Raw genomic sequence first — 27,620 nt, 5'->3', positions numbered from 1 at the left:
GTTTATTGTAGTATGTTTTCAATATTTCTATGTGATTAAAATATACATAATTAAGATGTTGGGGAAATCTTGTTATATTGTTTTATTGCCCGTCCTCTTCTTTGGAGATATATATGTAATCTTTATTAACCTGGAATGTAACCAAATCTTCTCTGGGAATGTCTCCAGGGAGGGAGACATTCTCGTCTTTACTATCCTGGAATGTAAATAAAACTAAGCAAGTTGCTTGTTAATGTCTAAACAAGAAGAAACATGAGATTCAAGGAGAACTGTCTCTGAAGAGAAGGCTAAAGTCAATCATACAAAACCAAAAAAAAAATAATGTGAAATGAATGTTGATTGGTAGAAAATGAATGTAGATTACAAAGACATCTTACATATGCATAATTGATGTCCCTGAAGAAGAGAAGAAATGGATCAGAAAAAATGGTAAGCAACATCAAACTTCCCTGAAATGAATGATTGGAATGGCTCACTATAACTCAGGTAAAATTAATACACAAAAATCAGGACCAAGACATATGCTTCCATAGATCCTTAACTTCAAGAATAAAAAAAGAATCATATGGCAGAAAGGCACATTATATACAAGAAAAAAGAGAGCAATTTTGTCTAAGACTTCTCAATAACATCACTTAATTTTAGAAGAGCACAATCTACCAAATGCACAGGAAAATAAAGTATAAATGTGTCAATCAGGGAAGCATAATAACTATGAGTATTATGGAATAAGGGATGCATGCACAATGTATAGGAATAGCTGGGGAAGGTTTGGAAGGGGAAGTTAGAAGACTAGAGAAATCACTAAACCAGCCCTTTTCAGACATTGGCATGGGTGGATAAATCAGAGCTTTCAGGAAAATCTGAGAAGCCAGGCACATGTAGCTGCTGACGTGGGACTGCAAAGAGAAGCTGATGGAGAAGTCCATGAGAAGCCTTTGTCAGCCTGCAGCCAAGCATCTTGTGGTAGACCTGGCGATACTGTTGGTCAGCAGGACTGGAAGCTGGAAAGAAGGGGTGGATACAGAGTGGAAGATAGGAAAAACTGGAACCTGCTGGGTACCTCTGCATCTGTCCTTCACTGTATCTAATCTCAAATACAGTAGTCTTTGAGATTAGATATAGTGACAATTTGAGCAATAGTTGCTCCTTCCCTTTGGCCTTCCAAATCTCATGTAATTTCCACTTTTAGCCAACTCTCATTTCTCAGTATAAGAAATGAGACGACAGAGTAATCAACAGGTTACCAAACGACAGAGTAATCCAGTCCATGGCCTGATACTTTTCTATGACAAAAAATGCTTTATGGTGAAGTAACACTACCTGAATTCAGAAATTCCTCTGAATTTGCTCAATTGCTTTGTTTAGTTAAATTTACTTCCAAAATAGCATTCATCAAAGCCAACAGCAACCTCTGTGTCACAAAATCAAGAACAAATTTTCCATCCTCATATGAACTGATGTGCAATTTGAACAAGTCCTCCATTAAAACACTGCTTGGAAACACTGTCTTCTATGAGCCCTCTTGCTCACCTGGTATGTTTTTACCTCTCTGGTTGCTCCTTCTCATTATCTTCTATAGATATATCTTCTTGACCCAAAGCACAAGCTTTGGTCTTAGGCCTGCTTTTCCTGTTACTACCTATATTTTCTTTAGATCGCTGGATGACACTAAGATGCCAGAAACAAGCTCTCAAATTCCACCTCAGTATCCCAAGCACAGAGAGTTGTAGGGGGACCTATGCAGGCTCCGGAAGCGAGGTGTATCTAATAACCATTAAGAAATTCTCTCCATGCATAGTTCTTAGAGCTCTACACAACATGCATTAATTTGTTAATGGGTTGAATTGTCTACCTGCAAAAACGATGTGTGGAAATCCTAATCCCCAGAACTTCAGAATATAGCTTTATTTGGAAATAGAATCTTTACAGAGGTAATGAAGTTAAAATGGGGCCATTAAGGTGAACCCCAATCCAATATAACTGGTGTCCTTATAAAAGGGGAAATTTGGAAACAGACACACAGAGGGAAGATACGAAGAAACACAGGGAGAAAACAGCCACCTGACAGGAATAATGCATCTATAAGCCACACAACAAATGACGCTCTCAAAAGCTAGGAGAGAGGCATGGAAGAGCTCCTTCCCTAGCACCTTCAGAGGGAGCATGGTCCTGCTGACACTGTGATTCGGATCTCTAGCCTCCAGAACTATGAGACAATTTCTGCTGTTTTAGGCCGCCCAATTTGTGGTACTTTGTTATAGCAGCCCTAGGAAACAAATGTGCTTCTTAGTCAAATCCATTGATAGGTACTAGTGTGATTGCACTGGTACCTACAGATGAAAACCATCAGGACCAGAGAGGTTAACTAACCTTCCCAAGGTCACGTAAGCTAGTAGAGCCAGGATTGAAACCCTGGCAGATGGGTTCCTGAGCTTATCTACCTAATTACTATGCAAACTATCTTTTAATATTTTGAACAGCATTGTTCCCAGTGACAAACAGGTTGAAAATGGGAGTGAATAAATTTTAAAAATGCAAATGGTTTAATACTACATTATTGTATATCCACCCCATGAACTATCATGCAACCATTCAAAAGAAATATTGTTGAATAATAAAGCAAGCTACAGAGGTGGTTGTATTTATGATCCCATTTTTGAAAATCAAAGAAGGAAATAATCCTTATATAACTTCTATCTGATGACAGGCATGGGAACATATGTATGTCTATATATAATTATGAGCAGAGATGAAAACATAAAAGTGTTCTCAGTAGTTGATTAGTATTGGTTATCTGTTAGGGAAGAACAGTGGAGGAAGAAATGCAACAAATAATAAATATATCAGTTAGCTTTTTCTGGGTTGGTATCATGCCACCCAAAACTTAGTGACTTAATTAATGTTTTAATCCATTATTCTGGTAATTGTTTGGGATGGCTGGGATGGATGGCAGAACCTTCCTAATCTGGGCCAGTATATTATTAAACTATTACTGTGTAACGAATTACGCTGAAATTTAGCAGCTTAAAACAACATTTATTATCTCACAGTTTCTGTGGGTCACGAATTCAAGTGTGGCTCAAAAGATGCCTCTGGCTGAAGGTCTCTCACGAGTCAAGCTATCTGGCTGTGGTCCTCATCTGAAGGCTAAACTTGGGGAGGATATGATTCTAAGTTCACTCATGTGGTTCTTTCCACAGGGCTATCTCATGATGTGGCAGGTTTCCCCTATGATGAGCCATCTGAGAAAGTAAGCAAGCACCCAAAATGGATGCCACAGTCTTTTTGTAACTAATCTTGGACATGAAATCCCATTACCTCTGCCTCATTCTTTTCACTAGAACCAAGTCACTAACTCCAGTCTAAGCTCAAGAGGAGGGCATTATATAAGAGCACAAATACCAAGAGGTGGGGATCATTCAGAGTTATGTCGGAGGCTGCCAACCAAAGTTGTGTTGACCAAGACTGGATGCCTAGGATGGCTTCATACACTAGTACCTATCATAGATTTAACTAAGAAGCATATTTGATTCCTAGGGCTGCTATAACAAACTACCACAAATTAGGCAGCCTAAAACAGCAGAAATTGTCTTATAGTTCCAGAGGCTAGAGATCTGAATCATGGTATCAGCAGGGCCATGCTCCCTCTGAAGGTGCTAGGGAGCCTCAGCTGTTAATTGGTTTATAGATGCATTATTCCTGTCAGATAGTTGTGACATGTGGTGTTGGTGTAGGGTGGTTCAACTGGGATGGCTGGTCTTTGCTCCATGTGATCTTACTGCTGCATGTGATCTCTCTCATTTTCCAACAGCACAGTTCAGGCTTTTTCACACACAGGTTCAGGATTCCAAAGAGCTGCAAAAGCAGGTAAGCCTCATTGTGCAGGCACTTCTCAAGCCTCTGCTTGTATAATATTTGTTGATGTCCCATTGGCCAACAAATGGTCAAGCCCAGTTTCAGGGGTGAAGAAATAGATCCTACCTCTTGATGGGTGAAGTGGCAAAGTCACACTGAAAAGGGGCATATATTCTGACAGTAGGAGACAGTAGAGACTGTCCAGACTTCTAGTTTCTGCCTAGGATGCAGACATCTGGAAAGAACACTGCTCCCATCTTTATAACAAGAATAAAGCTGGGTAATCTGCAAAAACATTATTTTTCTTGAGCACTTCAGAGAGCTAAGATTATAGAGCAACCAACTAGCTTGAAAGCAGGAAGGAAGAAGATGAGGCCACCATATAAGCAGTAAGAATTCAACAAGAATTTTTAATGAATTGCTAAAAGTTGAGTGTGGGAGACTCGTGAGAGCTGTAGACCTAAGGGTAGTTGGCCTCTACTTACAGGCTCTTCTCCATAGACATCCACTGAATGCTCACAAGAAACACAGGGGCAAGGAAGAAGACTGGAGAAAGCCTACCTCCATGGGGTAGGACTGCAAGGGGACTGCTGCTAATATAGAAATGGCACAAAGCCCCAGTGGGACCCTACTCCCTTACAGAACAAAATCCTTAAGCCACTAGAAGTTCAGCAACCTTGCTGCCCTCAGGACACAGGAAAGTTTCAATTTCCCTCACTGTGACTTGAGTGAGGGAAATTGAAAAAAAAAATTCCACCCATGGTAAAAGGGCAGGAGACCATTCAGGGCCCAGATCATTAAAGGCCTTCTACCAGTGGAAGAGGGTAGGATTACCGAAAAACCTCACCCTCAAGACCCAGGGATGCAGGACCTGACAAAAACTGAGGCTGGCCCAGGACAACCCCCGCCCCCAACTCACCAGGTCAGCCAGAACCAAGTAATAACAGTTTGTCTACTACAAATATAGAGGCAATAACATGGAGAGTGGCCCTCCCTGAGATGCTAGCACACAGGAAAGGCCTACAGGCCTAAAGGCAAGTGTGGTCTGGGAATAATAAAAATTCTCTGGGCAAACCAGAGCCTACCTCAAGCACAAGATAACATTAGAGGAATTTTAAGTCTATGGTACAGCAAAGGTAACACTGGCAACAAAGAAGCACAAACTCAGCCTAACTTCTGACTAGATGGATTCAATCCCCCCATGCTAATGGCCTATCAAAAGGGCAACCATGGCTATTTCCAGGAATAACTGCTATTTATCTCAGTTTCTACTACCCTACATACAACATCTGACATTCAGCCAAAAATTATTAGATGCAAAAGAGCAAGAGAAGACAACTCACCACTAAGAGACAAAGCAATCAACAGATCTAGACTGAGTTGACCTGCTAGTTGGAACTATCAGACAGGGAGTTTAAAATAACTATGATTAATATGTTAGAGGGTACTATGGGCTGAACATTTGCATCCCCCCACAAATTCATATGTTAAAATCCTAATCCTCAATGTGATGGTATTAGGAGGTAGAGCCTTCGGGAGGTAGCTAGTTAATGTGGGTGGAGACCTCATGAATGGGACTGGTGCCCTTATAAAAGGGATCCCAAAGAGCTCTCTATCTGTAGACATGGGAAAATATAAGAAGTCAGCAGTTTGCAACCTTGAAGAGGGCCGTCACCAAGACCCAACCATGCTGGATTCTGATCTCAGATTTTCAGGCTCTAGAACTGTGAGAAATAAATTTCCATTGTTTATAAGCCATCAAATCTGCGGTGCTTTGTCACAGCAGCCCAAACTAAGACAAAGGGTATAGGGGAAAACATGAACATGCATGAGAAGATGGGGAATTTCAGCAGAAATATGAAAACTATAAGAATCAAATGGAAATATTAGAAATAAAAATAAAATCTAACTGAGTTGAAGAATGCCTTCAATAGTTTCATCAGCAGACTTGACAGAGCCAGGGTAAGGGAAAAAAAATCAGTGAACTTGAAGATAGATCAACAGAAATTATTCTAACTGAAACACAGAGATATAAAGACTGAAAAAGGGCACATAGATAGGGACGAAGACATCTGTAGCATTTTTCTATCTAACACAGTATGTCTTCTGGTCACAAATTATTCACATTACCACCCATCATGCAAAATATGTTCACCCCTGTTCCAGGATGTCCAAATTTCTCATCCAAAATTGTGGCGTCACGTTCCAATCCAGGATCTCAAGTCTTCTGTATCAGGTTCAGTTGTGGCTGAGGTTCCCTGGGTACAGTTTTTCAGTTTCTTGATCCAGACACCTGTGAGCTAAATGACAAGTTATATGCCCCCAACACATACCCAATATATACAATGGTGGGATAGGTACAGGATAACTGTGTTAGACACTCCCATTCAAAAAGAGGACCAAGAGACACATATAAGTCACTGTTCCATAACAATTCTGAAATCCCAAAGAGCAAATGTCAGTTCCCCTGGCTCCAGGGGCAGATAATGTTTCTTGATTAGGGCACAGTTCTCACTGGGAATGGCTCCTCAGTCCATTTTAATATATTGTTCTTGGGTCTTCCCTCTGAGATGCCCTTCATTTCCCATAAGAAATGGACCATGCTTGCAACTGAGTAACTTTCTCAGCTTGTATCCTATTCATAGAAGTTAGGGAGGGGAATCCAGGGGCCACTTTTCATTTTGAACTGTTTGGGTCCCTGGAAGTCCAACCTGGAGGTAGTATTACTAGTAAAACTCTATTAAAAACTTTGTTTCCTATGAATCTGGTTTGGATCTACACCTTTCCCCAAATGCAACATCAGAAATTGTTTCAAAGATAGATCTTTCTCCGCTTTGAGTAGTATGTCAGGCTTCTATGGGACAATGTCATGAAGATTTTTTAGAAGCCCTTAAGTTTAGCTGAGATGGTCTCCTAAGCACCAACTTAACTATTTCACACATTGTAATACAGAGTCTTATAGACACAACCATGATTTGATCTTTACCCTGAGGCCATGTTTTACCTTGAGAATATTTTGATTGCTGGAGAGACTAGCGATGTGAAACTGTTATTTTCCAACCCAGCAATCCTTGGCTTTTCTGTATGTCTTCTGAATTCTGCTTGCCAATGGATAAGTTATTTCTTTAGTTCATTTCTCTCTTTCTGTATCTTATATGCAGCTAAAAGAAGCAATCTGATACTTCCCATATACTGCTGCAAATCTCCTTAGCCAGATCCATAAGTTCATTTGGTCCATTCTCTATCTTCCCACAGAGTATGATGACAATTGCTTTTCTATATTTTTCCCTACTAAATAACATGGGTTGCCATCTATCCAACCTTTGTTAACAGATTTCCTCACTATTTTTCCAGTTTCTACCTGCCACTCAGACCCAAAGCCAATGCCACATGTCATGTTTTGGTCCACTATGCCCCCTCCCCCAATCATATACTTTCAAATATTACTTAGCATTTTCTGTACAACAAACTACCCCTAAAACTTATGTTGATTAAAACTGTAATAATTTTATTTATCTCACAATTCTGTAAATTGGCTGGAATAACTGGTATGGCTCTTCTGAGCTAGGCTGGCTCAGCTGGTGTGGAGGTCTGGGAAAACCTCACTCCTAATTCTGACAATTGGCAGGCTACTTGGTCTAAGGGGCCTCAGCAGGGCGGCTCACCACTGCTCCATGTGGTGGTTTTTCATCCCCCAGTAGGGCAATTCGAGATTTCTCAAGTTTGCAAAGAGCAGCAAGAGAGGTTAAGCTTCAAGGCAGGCTTTGCACACTTCTCAAGCTTCTTATTGATTCTCTTTGCTAATGTTCATTGGCCAAAGGAAGTCACATGGCCAAGTTCAAAGTCAAGTAGTAGACAAAGAGATGCTACTTGGGATGGGAGGAATCTGTGGCTACTCTGCATTGTACCACAAAGAAAGAAAACATGTCATGGATACTATGTCATGGAAACCAGTATGAATGATAGGACTGTATTTGTGTGTTCATATAAAATTATATCTGCAGATGTGTGTATATATAAAACCAAAGTGACTTTTAAACTGTGGATTCACTTGATAGAAATATTCAGTAAGAAACATATTTGATAGACATATTCAGTAAGAAACATTTGATGAACATATTCTAAATTTGAAAAAAATTAATATTCCTCCTGTTATGTACTGTGTTCTGCCACAAATGCCCTATAGAACTGACAGGTCTACTCATCAGTTATATTATTTTGCTGCACTACCTTTCATTTTGTTATCACTTTAAATTGTTTAATGTAACACAGTAAACATGACCATCATTTACATAATTTGCACTCTCCTTCCTATGAAGAATTTGGTAACAATTTGACTTATAATACTTTCTATAGGAAGGCTTTTCCTACCACACCAAACTGACAACGTTTTTCCCAATGACTTCTACTATATTTCATGAGGCTGTGCAAATATAGAAATTCTCCCTCCTTCAGTGCATTCTTAAGAGTGTTTCTTCTGAATAATTTTTTTCCATCTCAAGTGAGATAACATATTCATATAGGATCTGTCTTGGATGAATTTTATAATATATAGTTAGACCTGACTTTTGTGATAAGGCTCTCATTTTCAAGAAACAGGGTTACTTTCATGTATGAATATTGCGATGCATACTGAGAACTGATTTCTGGGTGAAGCCCTTTCCACAGTCACTGCATTTATAGGGTTTATCTCCAGTATGAATTGTTTGATGTTTATTGAAATTTGACCTATCAGTGAAGGCTTTCCCACATTCTGCACATATATATGGTTTCTCCCCTGTGTGAATTCGTTGATGTACTTTGAGATGTGGTTTCTTGGAGAAGGATTTCTCACAGTCAGGACATTTATAAGGCTTCTCTGTAGTATGAATTCTCTGATGTGTAATCAACTCTGACTTCTGGATGAAGGCCCTCCCACAATCAGCACAAACATAGGGTTTCTCTCCAGTATGAATGGTCTGGTGTTTATTGAAATTTGACCTGTCAGTGAAGGCCTTACCACATTCAGCACATATATAAGACTTTTCTCCAGTATGAGACTTCTGGTGAGTATTGAGATTTGACCTGTTGGTGAAAGCCTTCCCACATTCAGTGCATATATAGGGTTTCTCGCCGGTGTGAATTCGCTTATGCATCTGGAGTTGTGACTTAGAAGGGAAAGATTTCCCACAGTCACTGCATTCATAAGGCTTCTCTCCAGTATGAATTCTTTGATGTGCAATCAAGTGTGCCTTCTGGATGAAGGCCTGCCCGCACTGAGTACAGATATAAGACCTCTCTCCTGTATGAATTCTCTGATGCATCCTGAGTGTTGATTTTTGGGTAAAGGCTTTCCCACACTCACTGCATTTGTGATGTCTCTCTCCAGTATGAATTTTCTGATGTATATTGAGGGCTGAGTTCAGGGAGAACCCTTTACCACATTCACTGCATTCAAAGAGTTTTTCTCCAGTATGAGTTGTCTGATGCCTGAGTAGAGATGATACCTGGAAAAATGATTTCCCACATTCATTGCATTTAAAGGGTTTCTCTCTAGTATGAGTTTTCTCATGCACAATTAATTCTGAATTCTGGATGAAGGCCTTCCCACATTTAGTACATATGTAGAGTTTTTCATCTCTATGAACTCTCAGATATATACTGAGTAGTGGCTTCTGTGTAAAAACATTTACACATTTGCTAAGCTCATGAGGTTTTTCCACAGTATGAATTCTCTGAGGAGCAAAGAAGTGTGACCTCTGGGTAAAGATCTTCCCAAATTCAGTACATGTGTTTGCTTTCTCTCCAATGGGAAATTTCACATTTTGACTGAGTGAATGTTTGAGGCTGAGGATTTTTCCACACTGATTACGTTCACAGAACTTCACGCCTGCATGGGTACTTTCGTGGTGATTATAGGAAGAGCTCTGGGTGAAAACCTGACCATGCCGAATAGTTTTATCCAGGTTCTTTGCTGCATTGCTTTTATTATGAATGTGTGAGTCTAAATTATGCTTAAAACTCTTCCCAAATGAATCACGTTTATGGGGTCTTTTCTGTGAAAGAATGGGATTTGGGCTTGAATGGACAAATTTTCCAATGTCTTTATATTCATAATCCCACTCTGTATTCAATATTTTCTTACTGAGGAAAGTAGTGTGACTCAGAAGTTTGTTTTGTTTTTCCTGACATCTCTTTATCTGTTCAGCATCTTGCCACAATTCTTCTAAAATAGAATACAATGAATCATCTCGTGTATCTTCACCCTCCATTTCACTATGGAATGTAGATTTTCCAGAAATTCTTTTCTGGGAAGGCTTAATTCCAAATTTCCCATCTAAAAAGAGAAAGAAAAAGAAAAATTGATACAAACAACAGACCGCAAGAGATGAAAAGTTACACGTAAGCTAATACAAACTGAACACAGTATTACTGAACAGTTTGTATTTACTGAAATCAGTAAATCTAATAAGACAATGATGACAAGAAATACATATATAGCACTTTTATGTGCCAAACTCTTACATGACACTTACAATATTCCAGGCACTGTTCTAAGAAATATATGCCATCACACGAAGCTTCACAACAAGGATACAGTCTGAGAGAGCTGTTATTAGGCAATTTTATTCTTGCACAAACATCATAGAGTGTACAGTACTTGTACAAACCCAGATGGTATAAACTACTACACATCTAGGCTACATGATATAGCCTAGATGTATAGTAGGTACAGGGTTTCTCTCCTGTGTGAATTCGCTTATGCATCTAGAGTTCTGACTTAGAAGGGAAAGATTTCCCACAGTCACTGCATTCATAAGGCATCTCTCCAGTATGAACTGTTTGATCTGCAATCAAGTGTGCCTTTTGGATGAAGCTCCTAGGTTACAAATCCATACAGTATGTGAATGTACTGAATCCTGTAGGCAACTATAATACAATAGTAAGTATCTGTGTATTTAAACATATCTAAACATAGAAAAGGGAATGCATTGCACTACAACCCAGAAATGGCCATGATGTAACTTGGTGATAGACATTTTCCAATTTCATTACAATCTTAAGACACTTGATGTCATTATGTGGTACATGACTGTACATAAGAACTCATTTAATCCTTTCAGAGGTCCTATGAGTTATCTACTATTACTATCTACCTTTTGTAGATAAGAAAAGTGAAGGTCATGACAGTTACATAATCTGCCATAAAACACGGTTATGAAGTGTTAGATCTGGTGTTCAACATAAGCAGTCTAGTTCTATTTTGGTAGGAAGCTTGGATATTAGGTAGGGTAGACAGAAGATTGACAATACAAGAGTTTTCAGGGGAAAGATCTAGGAGAGCCTTGGCTTGGAGTTTAAGTCTTCATTAGCTTTCAATTCTAAATCCTCACTAATCTTGCTTACCAGCAAAAATACAAAATATATGTGATAAAAATAATTTATTCATGTCTATGAAAATACTGTAGTCATAGCCATCCTAACCTATACAAACAGTAAATAGATGTCTATACTCCAACTCTCCATCTAGGTTTAATTGTTTTCTTGGACTTGCATTATATATATCTAACAAAAAATAACAGAGAAGACAAGTCATCTGTGGTAGAGACTGAAAGCTATCCACTAGAATCAGTTTCCCTGTTCTTTTGCATTTAACAGAGTAGCATCTGGGCATATGGATGTCCAGTCATAGAGCATTTCTCAGCCTCCTTTGAAATTGGTGTGGCCATGTGACAGTGTTCTCAAAACAAGAATGTGAGAGAAAACGATGCTGCCACTTTCAAATGGGAGCACTGAGACCATCGGCATGTTTTCTCCATATTCGCTTCTACCATCTTGCTTACTAAACCTGGAGTTGGCAGAAACACAGATTCAAGCACGCAGATGCCACAAAAAACCTGAGATGGTGGAGTAAGGTGTGTTGGATGGAGCTTGGATTCCTGAACAATCATGAGCAATGAGGTTTCCCATAAGAGGGAAATACAATTATTTACTATTTTAGTCACTGTATTTGTCAATCTATTGCTAGAAATTAGCGTTAGCATAATTCACACATTATTATTGCCCAGAGTGGGAATTATGGATGTTTCTATTCCTAGTACAGTGCATGAGATGTATTAGATTATTGGTAAATAATTTTAACCTGAGAAAATTATACCACTGACTTTTTCAGTAAGAGATTTTAGATATTGAGAATGCTCTGAGTCATCAAATTCACTTGTCCCCTTTTAGTTGGTTTGATACTGTACTTCAGCCACATATTCCATCCCAAATCTCATTCTCCTATTCTTAGGTTGCATTTTCATTCTCACACATCTGGCTTTAATTTATTCTGGACATATATTAAGGACTGGATCCCTAGGCATGGTTTGAGAAGTGGTTCTGCTTTTCACTTTATTTAAATTATAAATCCCTTGCTGTACCAGACAATTATTTATTACATCACTAGTACCAACGTTCATTGTAAAAAATTTGCTCCTGCAATAAAAAGCTTCTTTACACCTCTCCTGAACCCCATATTCTATGACCAGTACATAAATGAAGAGTCATCAGTCTAGAAAAAAGAGCTGCTCACGCAAGGTTACATTCTACTTGTCACGCATAAAGATGCCTCAAAAAAGAGTCCAGTTTATTTTCAAATCAAAGGACATGTCCTCTTTCCCCATTAAGTCTGCTTAGCATTTTCTTTTATGCCATTAAAAAAGGTATATGTGCTTCAGAAAGCAGTTTAAGAAATTTTTACTTGGAAAATTAATCTACTTATATTGCTAGTAAGATGTTTTTCTTCTGAATGTCAAAAGCAGGCACTCTTTATGCTATTCATTTTGCTAACCACTGTAATAGACTTCTAATTATAACAGAAACAATGCAGAAGAGGGTAAACTTTTAAATATTTGGTGCCATTGTGTTTACTTTCCAATAACAATCTGTTGAATTCCACTCAGTAGAATTTTTAAATGCTTCTAAAACACAGCAAAATTCTATTCTTATCTGCCACAAATTCAATTAGTTAATATCAGTAAGTATTTTCTTCATGCTTAGCATTTGAATAATGAAAATAAGACACAAGGTCTCATTTCGAAATTTAATGGTGGCAAAAGCATCTGGGACATGGGGAAACAGAAATGGGGAAGAGTTATAAATAATGGAGTAATAGGCTGGGTGCAGTGGCTCAGGCCTGTAATCCCAGCACTTTGGGAGTCCAAGGCGGGCAGATCATGAGGTCAGGAGATTGAGATCATCCTGGCCAACATGGTGAAACACTGTCTCTACTAAAAATACAAAAATTAGCTGGGTGTAGTGGTGCATGCCTGTAATCCCTGCTACTAGGGAGGCTGAGGCACGAGAATTGCTTGGACCCAGGAAGCGGAGGTTGCAGTGAGCCGAGATTGTGCCACTACACTCCAGCCTAGAGACAAAGCAAGACTCTGTCTTTGAAAAAAATGGAGTCATAAATCTGAAGTAAGTAAGGACCATTTCATGGAATAGATGGAAGCCTGAACACAAAAGGAAAATGTATATTACCTGGACAGGCAGAGCACAAAATAATAAAAAGCCGAGATACACAGACATGTTTCATTTATGGCAGGCATTAAAAACAAGGCAAACAATTTGAAGTAGGCATAGATAAAGGAAACTGTACAGATAAAATTTTAAACTGGAAACATTGGTAACCTTACAGATGGCACTGAGGGGAAAGTTATTGGTGATGTGTTATATAACATGGAAAAACATTAAGTTCAATTTACTATCAAATGAGATAGGAAGTGTTCTCTCTTTCTTTCCTCCAAAAGAACATGAGTAATATTGCTATTATTTCTTCTCTAGATGACCGAGAGCACCAGTGAAGCCATGTGGGTTGGGAGCTTTGTTTGTGGATAGGTTTTAAATTATAAGTTCAATTTCTTTAATAGATAAAAATACTACTAAGATTTTGATCTTTTTTCTTGTGACATTTCTTATAATTTCTGTTTTTCTATGACTGTCCATTTCATTTCGGTTATCAAATTTTGGGGGGTAAAGTTGGTTATAATATCTTCTTAATATCTTTTTAAGGCTTGTAAGATTTGCAATGATTTTTTCCTCATTCATGGCATTGATAATCTGTGTTTTCTCTTTCTTCTCCCTGACTGATCTTGCTAAATTTATCAACTGTATTAATCTTTCAAAGAAGCAAATTTTGGCTTTGTTATTTTTCACTATTGTATGTCCTGACGTGCACACTTAGATAGCCAATTTTTAATCTTTTTAATTTTCTGGTAGAGAGATATATATATAAAATAAGAAACTTTCATCATAGTGCTTCAGTTTCATCTCACAAGTTCTTTTTTTTGAGTTGGAATCTCACTCTGTTGCCCAGGCTGGAGTGCAGTGGTGCCATCTTGGCTCACTGCAACCTCTGCTTCCCGGATTCAAGTGATTCCCCTGCCTCAGCCTTCCGAATAGCTAGGATTACAGGTACCTGCCACCACGCCCATCTAATTTTTGTATTTTTAGTAGAGATGGAGTTCCCCATGTTGGCCAGGCTGGTCTTGAACTCCTGACCTCAGGTGATCTGCCCACCTCAGCCTCCCCAAAGTGCTACGATTACAGGCATGAGCCACTGCACCCGGCTCCACAAGTTCTGATGTGTCCTATTTTCACTATCATTTCACTCAATATATTTTCATTGTGATATCTTTTTTGACTTACAGGATATTTGGATGTGTGTTGCAAGCTTAGTTTGACATCTAAAAATCAATAAAATTCACCATATCAGTAGAACAAAATGCATATTTCAATAAATACATAAAGAGCATTTGGCATTTAGAAAATTCAACATCAATTCATGTTTAAGACTCTCATCAAACTAGGAATAGAAAGAAATTGCCACAAATTAATAAAGGGCATCTAAGAAGAATCACAGCTAATATACCTAATGGTGAAAGATGGGAAGTTTTTGCCTTCAGATTGGGAGCAAGATAAAATAAAAATAAAGAGGATATAGACTAAAAAGGAAATGACAGAAAGGTATGATAATGTATGCAGATAGTTTTACAGTATTTATTCACAAAAAGACCTGCTAGAATTAACAAGCAAAATTTAGCAAAGTCTCGGAATACAAGGTCAATGTACAAGGATCAATGGTAAGAGTAGTTCACTTCCAGTATGGAGAAGTAAGCTTCTAAAAATGACTCTTCTACCGATAGTAAATATAATCTCTGGAAAAACAAACAAAACAAAACTAAACAAAAAGAAAATCAAACAAAAGCAGGCATTGTTTGGAGGTGAGTCAAAAGTTAGAGGAAGTGACTAGCATGTAGTGAGTTCCCTCTTTTCCTGGGTTTCTGTTGAGAGTAGCTGCACTCTTAGCAGCAATGTGGAGCAGCTAAAATTCCCATTAAAGCTTGTCATCCTTTTGTGAGAGGAATTAGGGGAAGAAGGCCTGGATACCCAGGGCCACTGGAGGTTAAAGGGTCAACGCAAAAAGAAAGAATAAAAAAAAAAGCAAATTCCTAATTCTCTGTATAAAATCTGCTAAGTCTCTGGCTGACCCCTCAACCTTGCATGGCTAGAGAAAACTGAAAGCAGGGCTGAACTGCGACCTGAGTTGCCACTTGCCTTAGGTGACACAGCATTTCCATTGTCAGTCTAACCTAGTTAATTGCCTGCTGTGATAAGAACACTGACATTCTTCAGAACAATATAACAGAATACCATTTTACCATAACACTCTTCAGTAGTTAGTTTTAAAAATATGTTTTCCAGGGTTAACAATTTTTTTTATCTGTCTGGCAGATTATTTCAATATAAACAATTCTATAAGACTAGAACTTGAATTAATTTTTGTATAGGGATGTGAGGTATGGGGTCAAAGTATGATTTTTCCCCCTAATAACGACATCCATTTGTTTCAGCACAATTTGAAAAGATTTCTCCCTTCAAATTATATTGGCACTTTTGTCAAAAATCAGTTGTCTGTATATTAATGGGCCTATTTTTAGTCTCTCCTTTCTGTTCCATTTATACATTAGTCTGTCTTTATACCAATACTATACTGTCCAGGTTGCTATAGCTTTATAGTAAATCTTAACATTTGGTAGTGTCAATCCTCCATAGTTTTTCTTTTTCCTCAAGACTGTGTTTTCCATTCTAGGTCTTTTGCATATCCATATAAATTTTAAAATCTCTTTGTCATTTTTAACCCACCCAAATTACAAATAATTGAATGAACAAGTAGAAGACAAATCGGTAACACATTATTAAAAGACCTTAACAACATGGAACCAGCTTGAGTTATAGATTATAGAACACTGCACCCATCAACAGCTGAATATACATTCTTTGCAGGGACACACAAAACATTCCCCTAGATAGATCATATGCTGAAATCATAAAGGGTATGCTCTCAGACCACAACAGGATTAAATTGGACAACATAGAGGAAACAGACAAAATACCTTGAAAAGTACAACTTACTATATCTGGCAAAACATGAAACAAAAAGTCTGAATAGCCCTATGTCTATTTAAAAAATTGGGCTTGTCATTAAATCCTTCCTGTCAAGAAAACTCCAGGTCCAAGTGGCTTTCTTGGTTAATTCCATGAAACATTAAAAGAAATAACAATCTCATACAAAGTATTTCAGAAAATAGAGAAGGTAACACTTCAAAACTCATTTTAGTAGCCAGTATAACCGTAATATCAAAACATGACAAAGACACTGAAAGAAATGAAATCCATAAACCAAATCACTCGTGAAAAATGCAAACTTTTAAGCCAAATATCAGTAAGTAGAATCCAAAAATATATAATAAAGCTAATGCATCGTAATCAACTAGTATTTATCTCAGAAATGCAACGTTAATTCAACACTTAAAAATTAATGAATTCACCATAGTAACAGAACAAAAATGCTCATATAATATCACTCTAATACATGCAGAAAAAGCATCTGACAAAATTCAACACTCAATCATGATAAAAAAAAAACCCTCTGAAACAAGCTAGGATAAGAAAGGGACTTACACAACCTGTTAAAGGGTAGGTACAGAAAACCTACAGCTAGTATCTAACTTAATGGTGAAAGACTAAATTTTTTACCCACAATATCAGAACCAAGGCAAACATGCCCGCACTCACCCCTTCCATTCAACATTGAACTGAAAGATATTAAAATAAGGAAAATAAATTAAAAGTATGAATTTGGAAAGGAAAATGTAAAAGTGTCCCTATTTTTAGGAGATAATGATTACTCATATGAAAAACCCTGAGGAACTTACAAGAAAACTAATAGGTAGATTTAACAGTGCCTCAGGATACAGTTAATGCACAAAAATCAATCACTAGCGACTTATACTAGCAATAAACAATCTAAAAATAAAATTAAAAAAACTTTATATTAGCAATGAAAATAAAAAACTAAAACTAAAACAATGCCATGTAAAACAGGATCAAAAATATCAAGTACTTAGGGATAAACTTAAGGAAGGATTCCTATGATCTCTATGTTGAAAACAATACAATTCTGCTAAATGGAATTAAAGATCTAAATAATTTCAGAAATATACCACGTTCATGGGTTAGAAGGCTCAATATTGTTAAGATGTCAGTTTTCCTAAAATTGATCTACAGAGTCAACTGAACTCCAAACAAAATCCTAATAGGCTTTTTTGTAAAAATTACAAACTGACTATAAAATGTATATAAAAATGCAAATGACCTAGAAGAGCAAAGTAATTTTTAAAAAGCAAAGTTGAAGGACTTATACTATCTGATTGAAGATTTACTGTAAAAACTATGGTGATAAAGATAGTACGGGTTCGCTAAAAGGATAATCTATTAACTATATTTTCTTATTTTCTGTATCCTTGATATTCTGGCATCTGGGGCTTAACTGATCCTGGAGAGACTGCCCCTCCCAAGGATAGCTAATTCTACAGATTAGGAAATAACTTGACCTTGAAGATGCATTTCATATGCAAACCAGCCAACACATAGCCCAAACCCACAACTACATCTTTTATTGAGCTCTCACAGGTTGAGCCACTATCCCCCTGCTCTAATCACCCCAGGGACAGGTACCAAGCAACTAGGGACAGTCCCTATACCCTAGAGCCCAATGGAATTATTCAAACTAGCCAATTTTAAATCTGCCTAGCGTGTTGACCCTGCCTAGTTTATTCCTTCCCACAAAACCTAAATAAAGGTTCTGGCCCATGCTTTCCCCTAACTCCTTCTAGGTTCCAACTGACATTGGTGCTTCCAAACATGTGTGGTATGTGTGGCCCTGCATGGTGTGGTATGCCCTTGCCTCTTGGGAACTGTAAAAAACTATCTTTCCAATGGCAGTTATCTGCTGATCTGTTGGCTTCGTCATATCTAAATAATAATAAAATCTATACTTTAAAGCAGACAGACAAATAGACTAATTGAACAGAAAAGAGAGACCTGATTACAGGCTCATACACATAAAGTCAACTGATTTTGATAAACATACCAAGGGAATTCAACAGGAAAAAGAAAGCCTTTTCAACAAATGTTTCTGGAACAATTAGACATCAGTATTGAAAAATGAATTACAGACCTAACTGAAAAAGTTAAAATGATAAAACTTATAGAAGAAAGCATGAGAAAATCTTTGTGCCTTGTGATAGGCAAAGGTTTCTTAAACGGATCACAAAAGGTACTAACAGTAAAACAGATGATAAATTGGACTTCATTGAAATTAAAATGTTTGCTCTTTGATGGGCACCAACAAGAAAATGAAATTTCAAGCCACAGATTGGAACAAAATATTAGCAATACGTATTTCTGGCAAGGGAGTTGTATCCAGTAAATATTATTAAAACTCACTAATAAGAAGACAACCCAATAAAAATGAGAAAGATATCTGAGTAGATATTTCACACCAAAAATGTACAAATGGTCAATAAGCACATAAAAAGATGCTTAAGATCATCATTATTCTCCTAAGAGAAATGCAACTTGAAATCATAACATCCATTACAATAGCAAAAATAAAAGTGTTTGATGTTAAGTGTTGACAAGGATGTGGAGCAACAGGAATCCTTATGTATTGCTACTGGGAATGTAAAATGGTACAGCCAATTTGGAAGACAGTTTGGCAATTTCTTATAAAGGTAAGTATACATTGATTACATGACCTGGCAGTTCTAATCTTAGGCATTTACCCAAGAAAAAGGTAAACATATGTTCGCACAAAGACATATCAGAATGTTCATTGCAACTTCATTCACAATAACCAAATATTAACCACCTATCCATCAATAGGTGTAGAGATTAACAAATAGTAATATATTCATTCCATGAAATACTATTCCTCATTCAAAAGGAATAAACCAGAGATATACTTAATAACATGGATGAATTGCAAAATGATTATGGTGAGCAAATGAAGCCAGATCCAAAAGAGTATATAAGGTTTTATTCCATTTATATAAAACCCTAATAAAGACAAATCTAATCCAGAGTGACAAAAAGCATGTCAGTGGTTGCCTGGGGCTGTGTGTACTGACTACAAGGGGCATGAGGAAGCATTCTGTGTGAAGGAATGTTATATATCACGATAGGGGTGGTGGTTATACCGGCGTATACCCTTATCAAAACTTATCAAACTGCCCACTTAAAATACACTTCATTCTGTACACATTTTATGAAAATCCATTAATTAAATGGATTTTAAAAGAAGAAATGCTAAGCGACAGTGACCATAAAGTCAGATTACGGGAGAGAGGCACAAGGCCATGGGAAGGTGGAGAGGAGTGAGGAATCTGAAGGTGATACTCACAAAGGCAATGGGAGGTGAGGCTGGCTGTAGAAGAGAGTTTGTTGGTACCTTAGAGTGAGAAGATGAGAACGAAAGAAAGAATAAAGTACAAGAGTGCTAGGAAGAACAGAAGCGAGGCAACCAACTGATTTTCAAAAAGTCAAATCCAGTAAAACTGAAATGTATGTGATAAGAATCTAAGACTCTGGGATGTGGTTTAAGGAATTATGCATAAAAATTGGATGGAAGGAAAGAATATCCAAGGAAGCAAGATCTCTAGTGAGGAAGCCTGGCATATGATCCAGAGTATAGGAATTGAGGCAATTCTCCTGGAAGAAAGCCAACCAAAGAAGACAGGTGGTAACAGTAAGAGATATAAAGGGAGAGAACAATTTGGCACCCGAGAGGCCAATGCTACCTATCCTCAAGCAATTTCTAAAGTTGCCGACCTTTAAGCAATAACAGCATTTTAAAGGTATCAGTCTTTCTTAGGAAAAAAAAATTACTTCATGTCCCCATCTGCCTGAGTCACATCCACTCACCTGAACAGCTGTGATGTGGAGTTTCCCCTTCCCATGTCCACGGCCCCTCTCCTTGCTCCAACTTGAAGATGACCTCTGGTTTGGGGACTTCGAACCCTGTTAACAGGACATGATAGAGAATTGGGTCCAGCAAATTGCTTTCCATTTGTTCTTTGGAGAAGTAACCACATTTCTTTAGGAACTGAGTAATAATCACAGCAGTGAAAAGGCACTGAAGAATCTCAGACAAATTAAGGGAGACACCTTCACACAGTTCAGATGTCCCAAATAGCTCAGTGGTGGTGATGAGAAACACCCTCAACGAGGCTCTGTATTGGTGTCCTAAGGCTGCCATGACACAGTACCAAAACCTAGTGGCTTACAACAACAGAAATGTATTGTCTCCTATGTCTAGAGGTTAGAAATCAAGGTGCCAGCAGGGTCATGCTCTCCCTGATGGATCTAGGAGAGAACTCTTTCTAGCATCTTCTAGCCTCTAGTGTTTTCTGGCACTCTTTGGCATTCCTTGGCTTTTGAATACATCACTCTAGTGACATGGCTGTCTTCTACCTGGGTCTCTTCTCACTGTCTTCCCTCTATGTATGCTTGTAGCAGGTAATAACCCAATTTCTGCCTTCATCTTCATATGGTGTTCTCCCTGTGCACATGTCTGTGTTCAACTTTCCCCTTTTTATAAGGACATCAGTTAGATTAGATTGGGGCCCACCCTAATGACCTCACTTTAACTTGATTACCTCTGTAAAGACTCTATTTCCATTCTGAAGTATTTAGGGGTAGGAGTTCCACATAGCTTTTGGGGAAGACAAAATTGTACCCATAAATGTCTGCCCTCTAGTCCCCCAAAATTCATGTCCTTCTCACATACAAAATACATTCACCCCATCCCAGCATCCTCCAAAGCCTTAATCATTCCAACATCAACTCTTAAGTCAAAAATCACATCTCAACATCATCAACTAAAAGTCTTACATCTCATCATCTAATTCATCTAAATCAGTTATGGATGATACAGGGTATAATTCATCCTGGGGAAAAATTCCTCTCTATCTGTGAACCTATGAAACCAGACCACAAGTTATCTGCTTCCAAAATACAATGGTGGGGCAGGCATAGGTTAGATATTCCCATTCCAAAAGGGAGAAACCAGAATGAAAAAAGAGATCATGGGTCCCAAGTCTGAAGCCTAGCAGAGAAAATTTGATTAGATTCTAAGCCTTGTGAATAATCTCATGGGCTCCATGATCTGTCCTCTGAGCCCACTGGGTGGTAGGCAGCCCTGGGCCAAGAATGACACCCCTCACTATTACCCCTAATGGTCCACTAGCAAAATGTTTGCTACTTGTCTCTGACCTTATGCTCTGCTGTTCTAGAGGTCTTAATTCCAAAGGGAGAAATGCTTCCACCAGGAGACACACAATGGTTCCACTGAACTAGAAGTTCAAACTCCCACCCAACCACTTTGGGTCCCTCATGCCCCTGAATCAACTGGCAAACAGCTATGGTTTTGGCTGGAGCTATGGTTTTGGCTGGAGATCATGATTACCAAGGGCAAATCTTTGCATTGCCCAATTTTAGTAAGATTCCTGTAAATCAGTTTAGCTAGAATCCCCTAACCTCAATATCCGATCACCCTCGATATCTGATCAAATTCTTATCCTCTACTATCCCCCAATTAATATTTGATTACCCTTGCCTGCCTTCAGCAAGAATCTTGTTAGGTCAGTTTAGTAACAATCCCCCTTTTCCCCTGATGTTTCCTCTTAGTCATTTTCTATCTACTGGCCCCACTGTGCTACTGGGTTATATTTATAAATCCCTACTTGTCCATGCTGTATTTGCAACTGAGCCCAGTTCTATATCAAGATAGCTTTTCCCCTACTGTAATAGTTCTGAATAAAATCTATTTTCACTGCTTTAACTACTGGCCATATCTGGTTTTCTTTGACAGTTTTGGTGTCACAACTCAGATAAGATCCACAACTCGGATAAGATCCACAACTCAGATAAGATCCACAACTTGGGGAAGATCAGATTGCTCACTGGACCCCAGACTTCTCACCTCTCAAGTATGCACCTTTGAACTTTGTCTTCACTCCTGACTGATTGGGGACCCATTGATGAGTCTGACTCCTGAGCTAGTCCTCTGGGTGACAGGCCACTGAAGCAAAGTAAGGACAGATTTTGATTGTTTTTCTTTTTCTTGAGACAGAGTCTCACTCTGTTGCCCAGGCTGGAGTGCAGTGGTACCATCTCGGCTCACTGCAACTTTCGCCTCCTGGGTTCAAGTGATTCTCATGCTAGAAGGTAGGTTAGAGTTCCAGGTAAGCAGCTGTTTATAAGAAGCTAAGTTAGAGTCCCATGCAAGGAAAGACTGGGTTAGTTTTCTAGGCTTCTCTCTTTGTAAGAGGCTGGGTTCTGTAAGGAACAGAAGCTGGGTCACAGTCCCAAGTTTCTCTATTTATAAGCATAAAAGTACTATTAGTCAAAAAACATGGGAGCTTCTCAGTCTACCAAAACACTCCTTTTTGAACCCCTGCTGGCTATATGCTCCACCAACTCTACCCGTTTCCTGTCGTGTTGGCATGATATTACTAAGGATAATTTGGAACGTCAAGGGCTTCCTTGGGAAACTTTACCTCTCCCCAAACAGTCTCCTCCAAGACCTCTCCCTTCCCATTGTTTCTGCTCCTCCTTCTTCCTTTTGCCACCTTTGATCTTCCCTTTAGGCTCTCTTGATATAAGCAGCCCTTCAATCAATTCCCAGGCTTGAGCCTTTTTGCAGACTCAGACCCAGAACCCCGTGAATGAAGGGAAAACCAGGTTTCCTTAGGGAAAGACCCTGGTACACTGCCAAAAACTTATACTCTTAAATCTTTCTCCTAATGTTCCCCAAAGGGACCTGTGGCCTTTTATCAAGATAACTATGTACTGGGAAAAAGGAATAATTAGACATTTTGGGAATTACTGGACACTGGCTCTGAACTGCCACTAATTCCAGGAGACCACAAACACCACTATGGTCCACCAGTAGTAGGAGCTTACGGAAGTGTAGTGGTTAATGGAGTTTTAGTTGAGGTCCATCTCACAGTGCATCCAGTGGGTCCCCGAACCTATCCTGTGGCTATTTCCCCAATTTCTGAATACATAATTGGAAGGAACACATTCAGCAACTGGCAGAATCCCCACATTCATTCTCTGACCTGTGGAATGAGGGCTACTACGGTGGGGAAGGCCAAGTGGAAGTCACTGGAGCTGCCTCTACCTAGGAAAATAGTAAACCAAAAGCAATACTGCATTCCTGGAGGGACTGTGGAAATCAGTGCTACCATCAGGGATATGAGGGATGCAGGGATGGTGATTCCCACTACATCCTCCTTCACCTTGCCTATTTGACCTGTGCAGAAAACAGATGAATTTTGAAGAATGACAGTAGATTACTGTAAACATCACCAAGTGGTGACTCTAATTACACTTGCTCTTCAAGATGTGGTTTCATTGCTTGAGCAAATTAACACATTCATCCCTGGTACCCAGTATGCAGCTATTGATCTAACAAATGGTGTGTGTGTGTGTGTGTGTGTGTGAGAGAGAGAGAGAGAGAGAGAGAGAGAGAGAGAGAGAGAGAGAGAGATACTTGTTAGTAAAGACTGCTGGAAGCAGTTTGTTTGCAGCTGGCAAAGCCAGCTATACACCCGGACTTTCCTACCTCAGGGGTATATCAACTCTCCAGACTTACGTAATCATTTAGTCTGCAGGCATCTTGATCACCTTTCCCTTCCACAAGATATCACACTGGTTCATGACATTAATGAGATAATGCTGATTGGACCTATTGAGCAAGAATCAGCAACTACACTAGACTTATGGGTAAGATATTTACATATCAGAGAGTGGGAAATAAATCTGAAAAAAATTTAAGGGCCTTACACCTCAGGGAAATTTCTAGAGGTCCAGTGGTATAGAGCATGTCCAGACATCCCTTCTAAGGCAAAGCACAAGTTATTGTACCTGGCCCCTCCTATAAGTGAAAAAAAAAAAAAAAAAAAAAAAAAAGGCACAATGCCTACTGGGCCTCTTTGGATTTCGGAGGTAACACATTCCTCATGTGGGTAATGCTACTCTAGCTCATTTACCAAGTTATCCAAAAAGTAGCTAGTTTTCAGTGGGGCCCAGAACAAGAGAAGACTCTACAACAGATCCAGGCTGCTGTGCAAGCTGCTCTGCCACCTGGGTCACATGATCCAGCAGATCCAATGGTGCTTGAAGTGACAGTGCAGATAGGTATGCTGTTTGGAGCCTCTGACAATCTTGGAGCCTCTGACAATCCCCTATAGGTGAATTGCAGTGCAGATCTTTAGGATTTGGAAGCAAAGTCCTGCCATACTCTAGTAGTAGATAACTACTCTCCTTTTGAGAAATACTTTTTGGCTTGCTATTGGACCAGAATTTATTCACCCACTGAATTTAAGCATATAAGTTAGTGGAGAAGAAACTGAACAAGGATTCCCTCAGTAACAGCAAGTGAATATGGAAGAGCCCAGTGCTGAACCTCTGACCCACAGTGGGGGTGGTGGAAATGTGGCATAGAGAAGGCCCACTCCCCACTGTTGCTCATAGCACCCAAGTCCTTCTGATTGCAGCCTAGCCTGTTGATGGTATGAGGCCAGCAGCAGGCTCTGGTGCACTGGGCCTGGGTGTTATTGGGATCATGTTGCTTGAGAATGTAGCCCAAAGTGGTAGCAAACTCCATCTAAGGCTAAATACCTGCACAAAATTGATAGTCAACAAGAACCATAAGGGAAAGTTAAAAAGAGCTTTGAAGAGAAAGTTCAAGAGCATGTGAAACTGTTAAAAAGTGTGATATGATTTGGATCTGTGTCCCCTATAAATCTCATGTCAAATTGTAATCCCCAATGTTGGAGATGGGGCCTGGTGGGAAGTGACTGGATCATGGGGGTGGATTTCTCATGAATGGTTTAGCACCATCCCCTTGGTGCTGTTCTCATGATAGTGAGTGAGTTCTCATAAGATCTGGTTGTTCAAAAGTGTGCAGCTTTTCTCCCTGCTCGCTCTTGCTCTTGCTCCCACCATGTAATATGCTTGCTTCCCTTTTGCCTTTCGCCATGATTGGAAGCTTCCTGAGGCCTCCCCAGAAGCAGGAGCCACTATGCTTCCTTTATAGCTTGCAGAACCATGAAGCAATTAAACCTCTTTTCTTTATAAACTACCCAGTCTCAGGTATTTCTTTATAGCAATGTGAGAACTAGTGGACTAATAAATGGTGTAACCTCAGATCAGACATGACAACCCTGCAACCTTGACCCTGCCCCCTCTGCCCTGAAAACAAAGAGATGGCCTTGTTCTCTGAAACTAAGGAGGCAATGGGTCCCCCGATCTCCCCAACCTGTGCTTTCAGGGCCTGTGGTGACAGATACAGCCCTACTAGCCTCTGAACCATCCTCAAAGTCATTCTTCCCTTTTCATGAAGGATAACACATGTTCACCGTCAAGCTTTACCATCACATTTCCTGCTTATAGAATCTCGGAAGTCCAACAGATTTCCTTCATTTTCTCCTGTCTCTGTCCTCTTCAGTCCAACCTGGAAGCATTTCTAGTGAGACAGTTGATTGGATCCACAAGTCACACACCAAATCTCTTTAGTAATTGGTTGTCCAGACACACCCTTGGTGTTCTTTCCAGAGTACACTTTCTAAATTTTTGCCACATGGATAGGCTGAACATTTTCTACATCTTCAAGTTCTGGTACCTTTTTCCTAACAATTCTTTCTTTAATTTATCTCTTTCTTCTCACATTTTACTATAAGCAGCAAAGAGAAACCAGGCTGTGCTTTCAACACTGCTTGGAAATCTCCTCAGCTAAATATTCAAGTTCATCACTTACAAGCTTTACTTTTTGCCCAACAGAATACAATTCAGGAGGATCCAAGATGGCCGAATAGAAACAGCTCTGGATTGCAGTTCCCAGCGAAAACACAGAGGGTGAGTGATCACTGCATTTCCAGACGAATTTTTACTGACCACAGACCAGGAGGTTCCCGGGTGGAAAAGCACCACGAGTCTCCAGCACAGCTGTTTTAGTCGTGCAGTGGGTCTCCACACAAAAACTCACACAAATCCGGGTACCATTTCAACTGGCAACTGGAATGCCTGAGAGACAGAGTTGCCCATTCAGCTGAAAAAAGGGGGCTGAAGCAGGGAGCCAGGTGATCTGGTTTGGCTGGTCCCACCCCCACAAAGACCAGCAATCTGAAATGCTCTGGATTGAGAGTTTCACAGCAAGCACAGCTGGACCTGGGACAGTCCAGCTCTGTGGGGGAAAAGGGTGTCCGCCATTACCGAGGCAGTCCACCACTACTGAGGCAGTCCACCATTACTGAGGCAGTCCACCATTATCGAGACAGTCCACCATTACCAAGGCAATCCACCATTACTGAGGAAGTCTGCCATTACAGAGACAGTCGGCCATTACTGAGGCAGACCGCCATTACTGAGGCAGTTCTAGCTATACCCCTATAAACAAAACTGTAAGGAAGTTCACACAGCAGCTGGGCAGAGCCCACGGCAGCTCAGCAACGCCTCTGCTGGCAGACTGTGACTAGGCTACCTCCTTGCTGGGCAGGGCAGCTCTGAAAAAAGGCAGCAGAATGACAGGAATTTACAAATAAAGCCACACCTTCCCAGGACAGAGCACCTGGGGAAAAAAGTCAGTTATGAGTTCTGCTGCAGCAGGCTTAAATGTACCTGCCCAGCAGCTCTGAACAGAACAACGGAGCTCACAGCTCAGCACTTGAGCTCCTATAAGGGACAGACTGTCTCCTCAAGCAGCTCCCCGACCCCTGTATAACCAAAGAGACACCTCATAAAGGAGGGCTGACATCTAGTGAGTATCCTTCTGGGACAAAGATAACAGAAGAAGAAACTGGCAGCAACCCTTACTGTTCTGCAGCCACTGCAGGTGATCCCCAGGCAAGCAGGGTCTGGAGTGGACCTCAGCAGTCCTACAGCAGAGGGGCCTGACTGTTAGAAGGAAAACTAAGAAACAGAAAGAAATAACTTCATCAGCAACAAAAAGGACATCCACTCAGAGACGCCATCTGAAAGTCACCAACCACAAAGACCACAGGTAGATAAATCCACAAAGATGGGAAGAAACCAGCACAAAAAGGATGAAAACACCCAAAACCAGAACGCCTCTCCTCCTCCAAGGGATCATAACTCCTCACCAGCAAGGGAACAAGGCTGGATGGAGAATGAGCCTGATGAATTGACAGAAACAGGCTTCAGAAGGTAGGTAATAACAAACTTCTCTGAGCTAAAAGATCATGTTCTAATCCAATGCAAAGAAACTAAGAGCGTTGAAAAAAGGTTTGACGAAATGCTAATGATAATAAACAGCTTAGAGAGGAATATAAATGAATTGATGGAGCTGAAAAACACAACACGAGAACTTT

General features: G+C 39.6%; 1 protein-coding gene across 7 annotated transcripts in view; it reads right to left on the bottom strand.

Moving 5' to 3' along the window:
• Positions 1-2,764: 2,764 nt before the first annotated feature.
• The window catches only part of ZNF81 (zinc finger protein 81), a 77,663-nt gene continuing 52,807 nt past the window's right edge, over positions 2,765-27,620 (bottom strand). For all 7 annotated transcript variants that reach the window (XM_017521105.2, XM_037735778.1, XM_017521106.1 and 4 more), the window contains 2 exons: positions 20,149-20,244; positions 2,765-10,174 (listed from right to left, as the gene is read on the bottom strand). In XM_017521105.2, coding sequence (XP_017376594.1) covers positions 8,466-10,174; positions 20,149-20,244 — 1,805 coding nt within the window. In that variant the 3' untranslated portion in view covers positions 2,765-8,465. The remainder of the gene's footprint in view (positions 10,175-20,148; positions 20,245-27,620) is intronic.

Source organism: Cebus imitator, unplaced genomic scaffold (assembly GCF_001604975.1).
Source record: "Cebus imitator isolate Cc_AM_T3 unplaced genomic scaffold, Cebus_imitator-1.0 Scaffold961, whole genome shotgun sequence".
Lineage (NCBI taxonomy): Eukaryota > Metazoa > Chordata > Mammalia > Primates > Cebidae > Cebus > Cebus imitator.
Note: the sequence above shows the minus strand (reverse complement) of the source record. Positions and strands in the feature narration are given on the sequence as shown.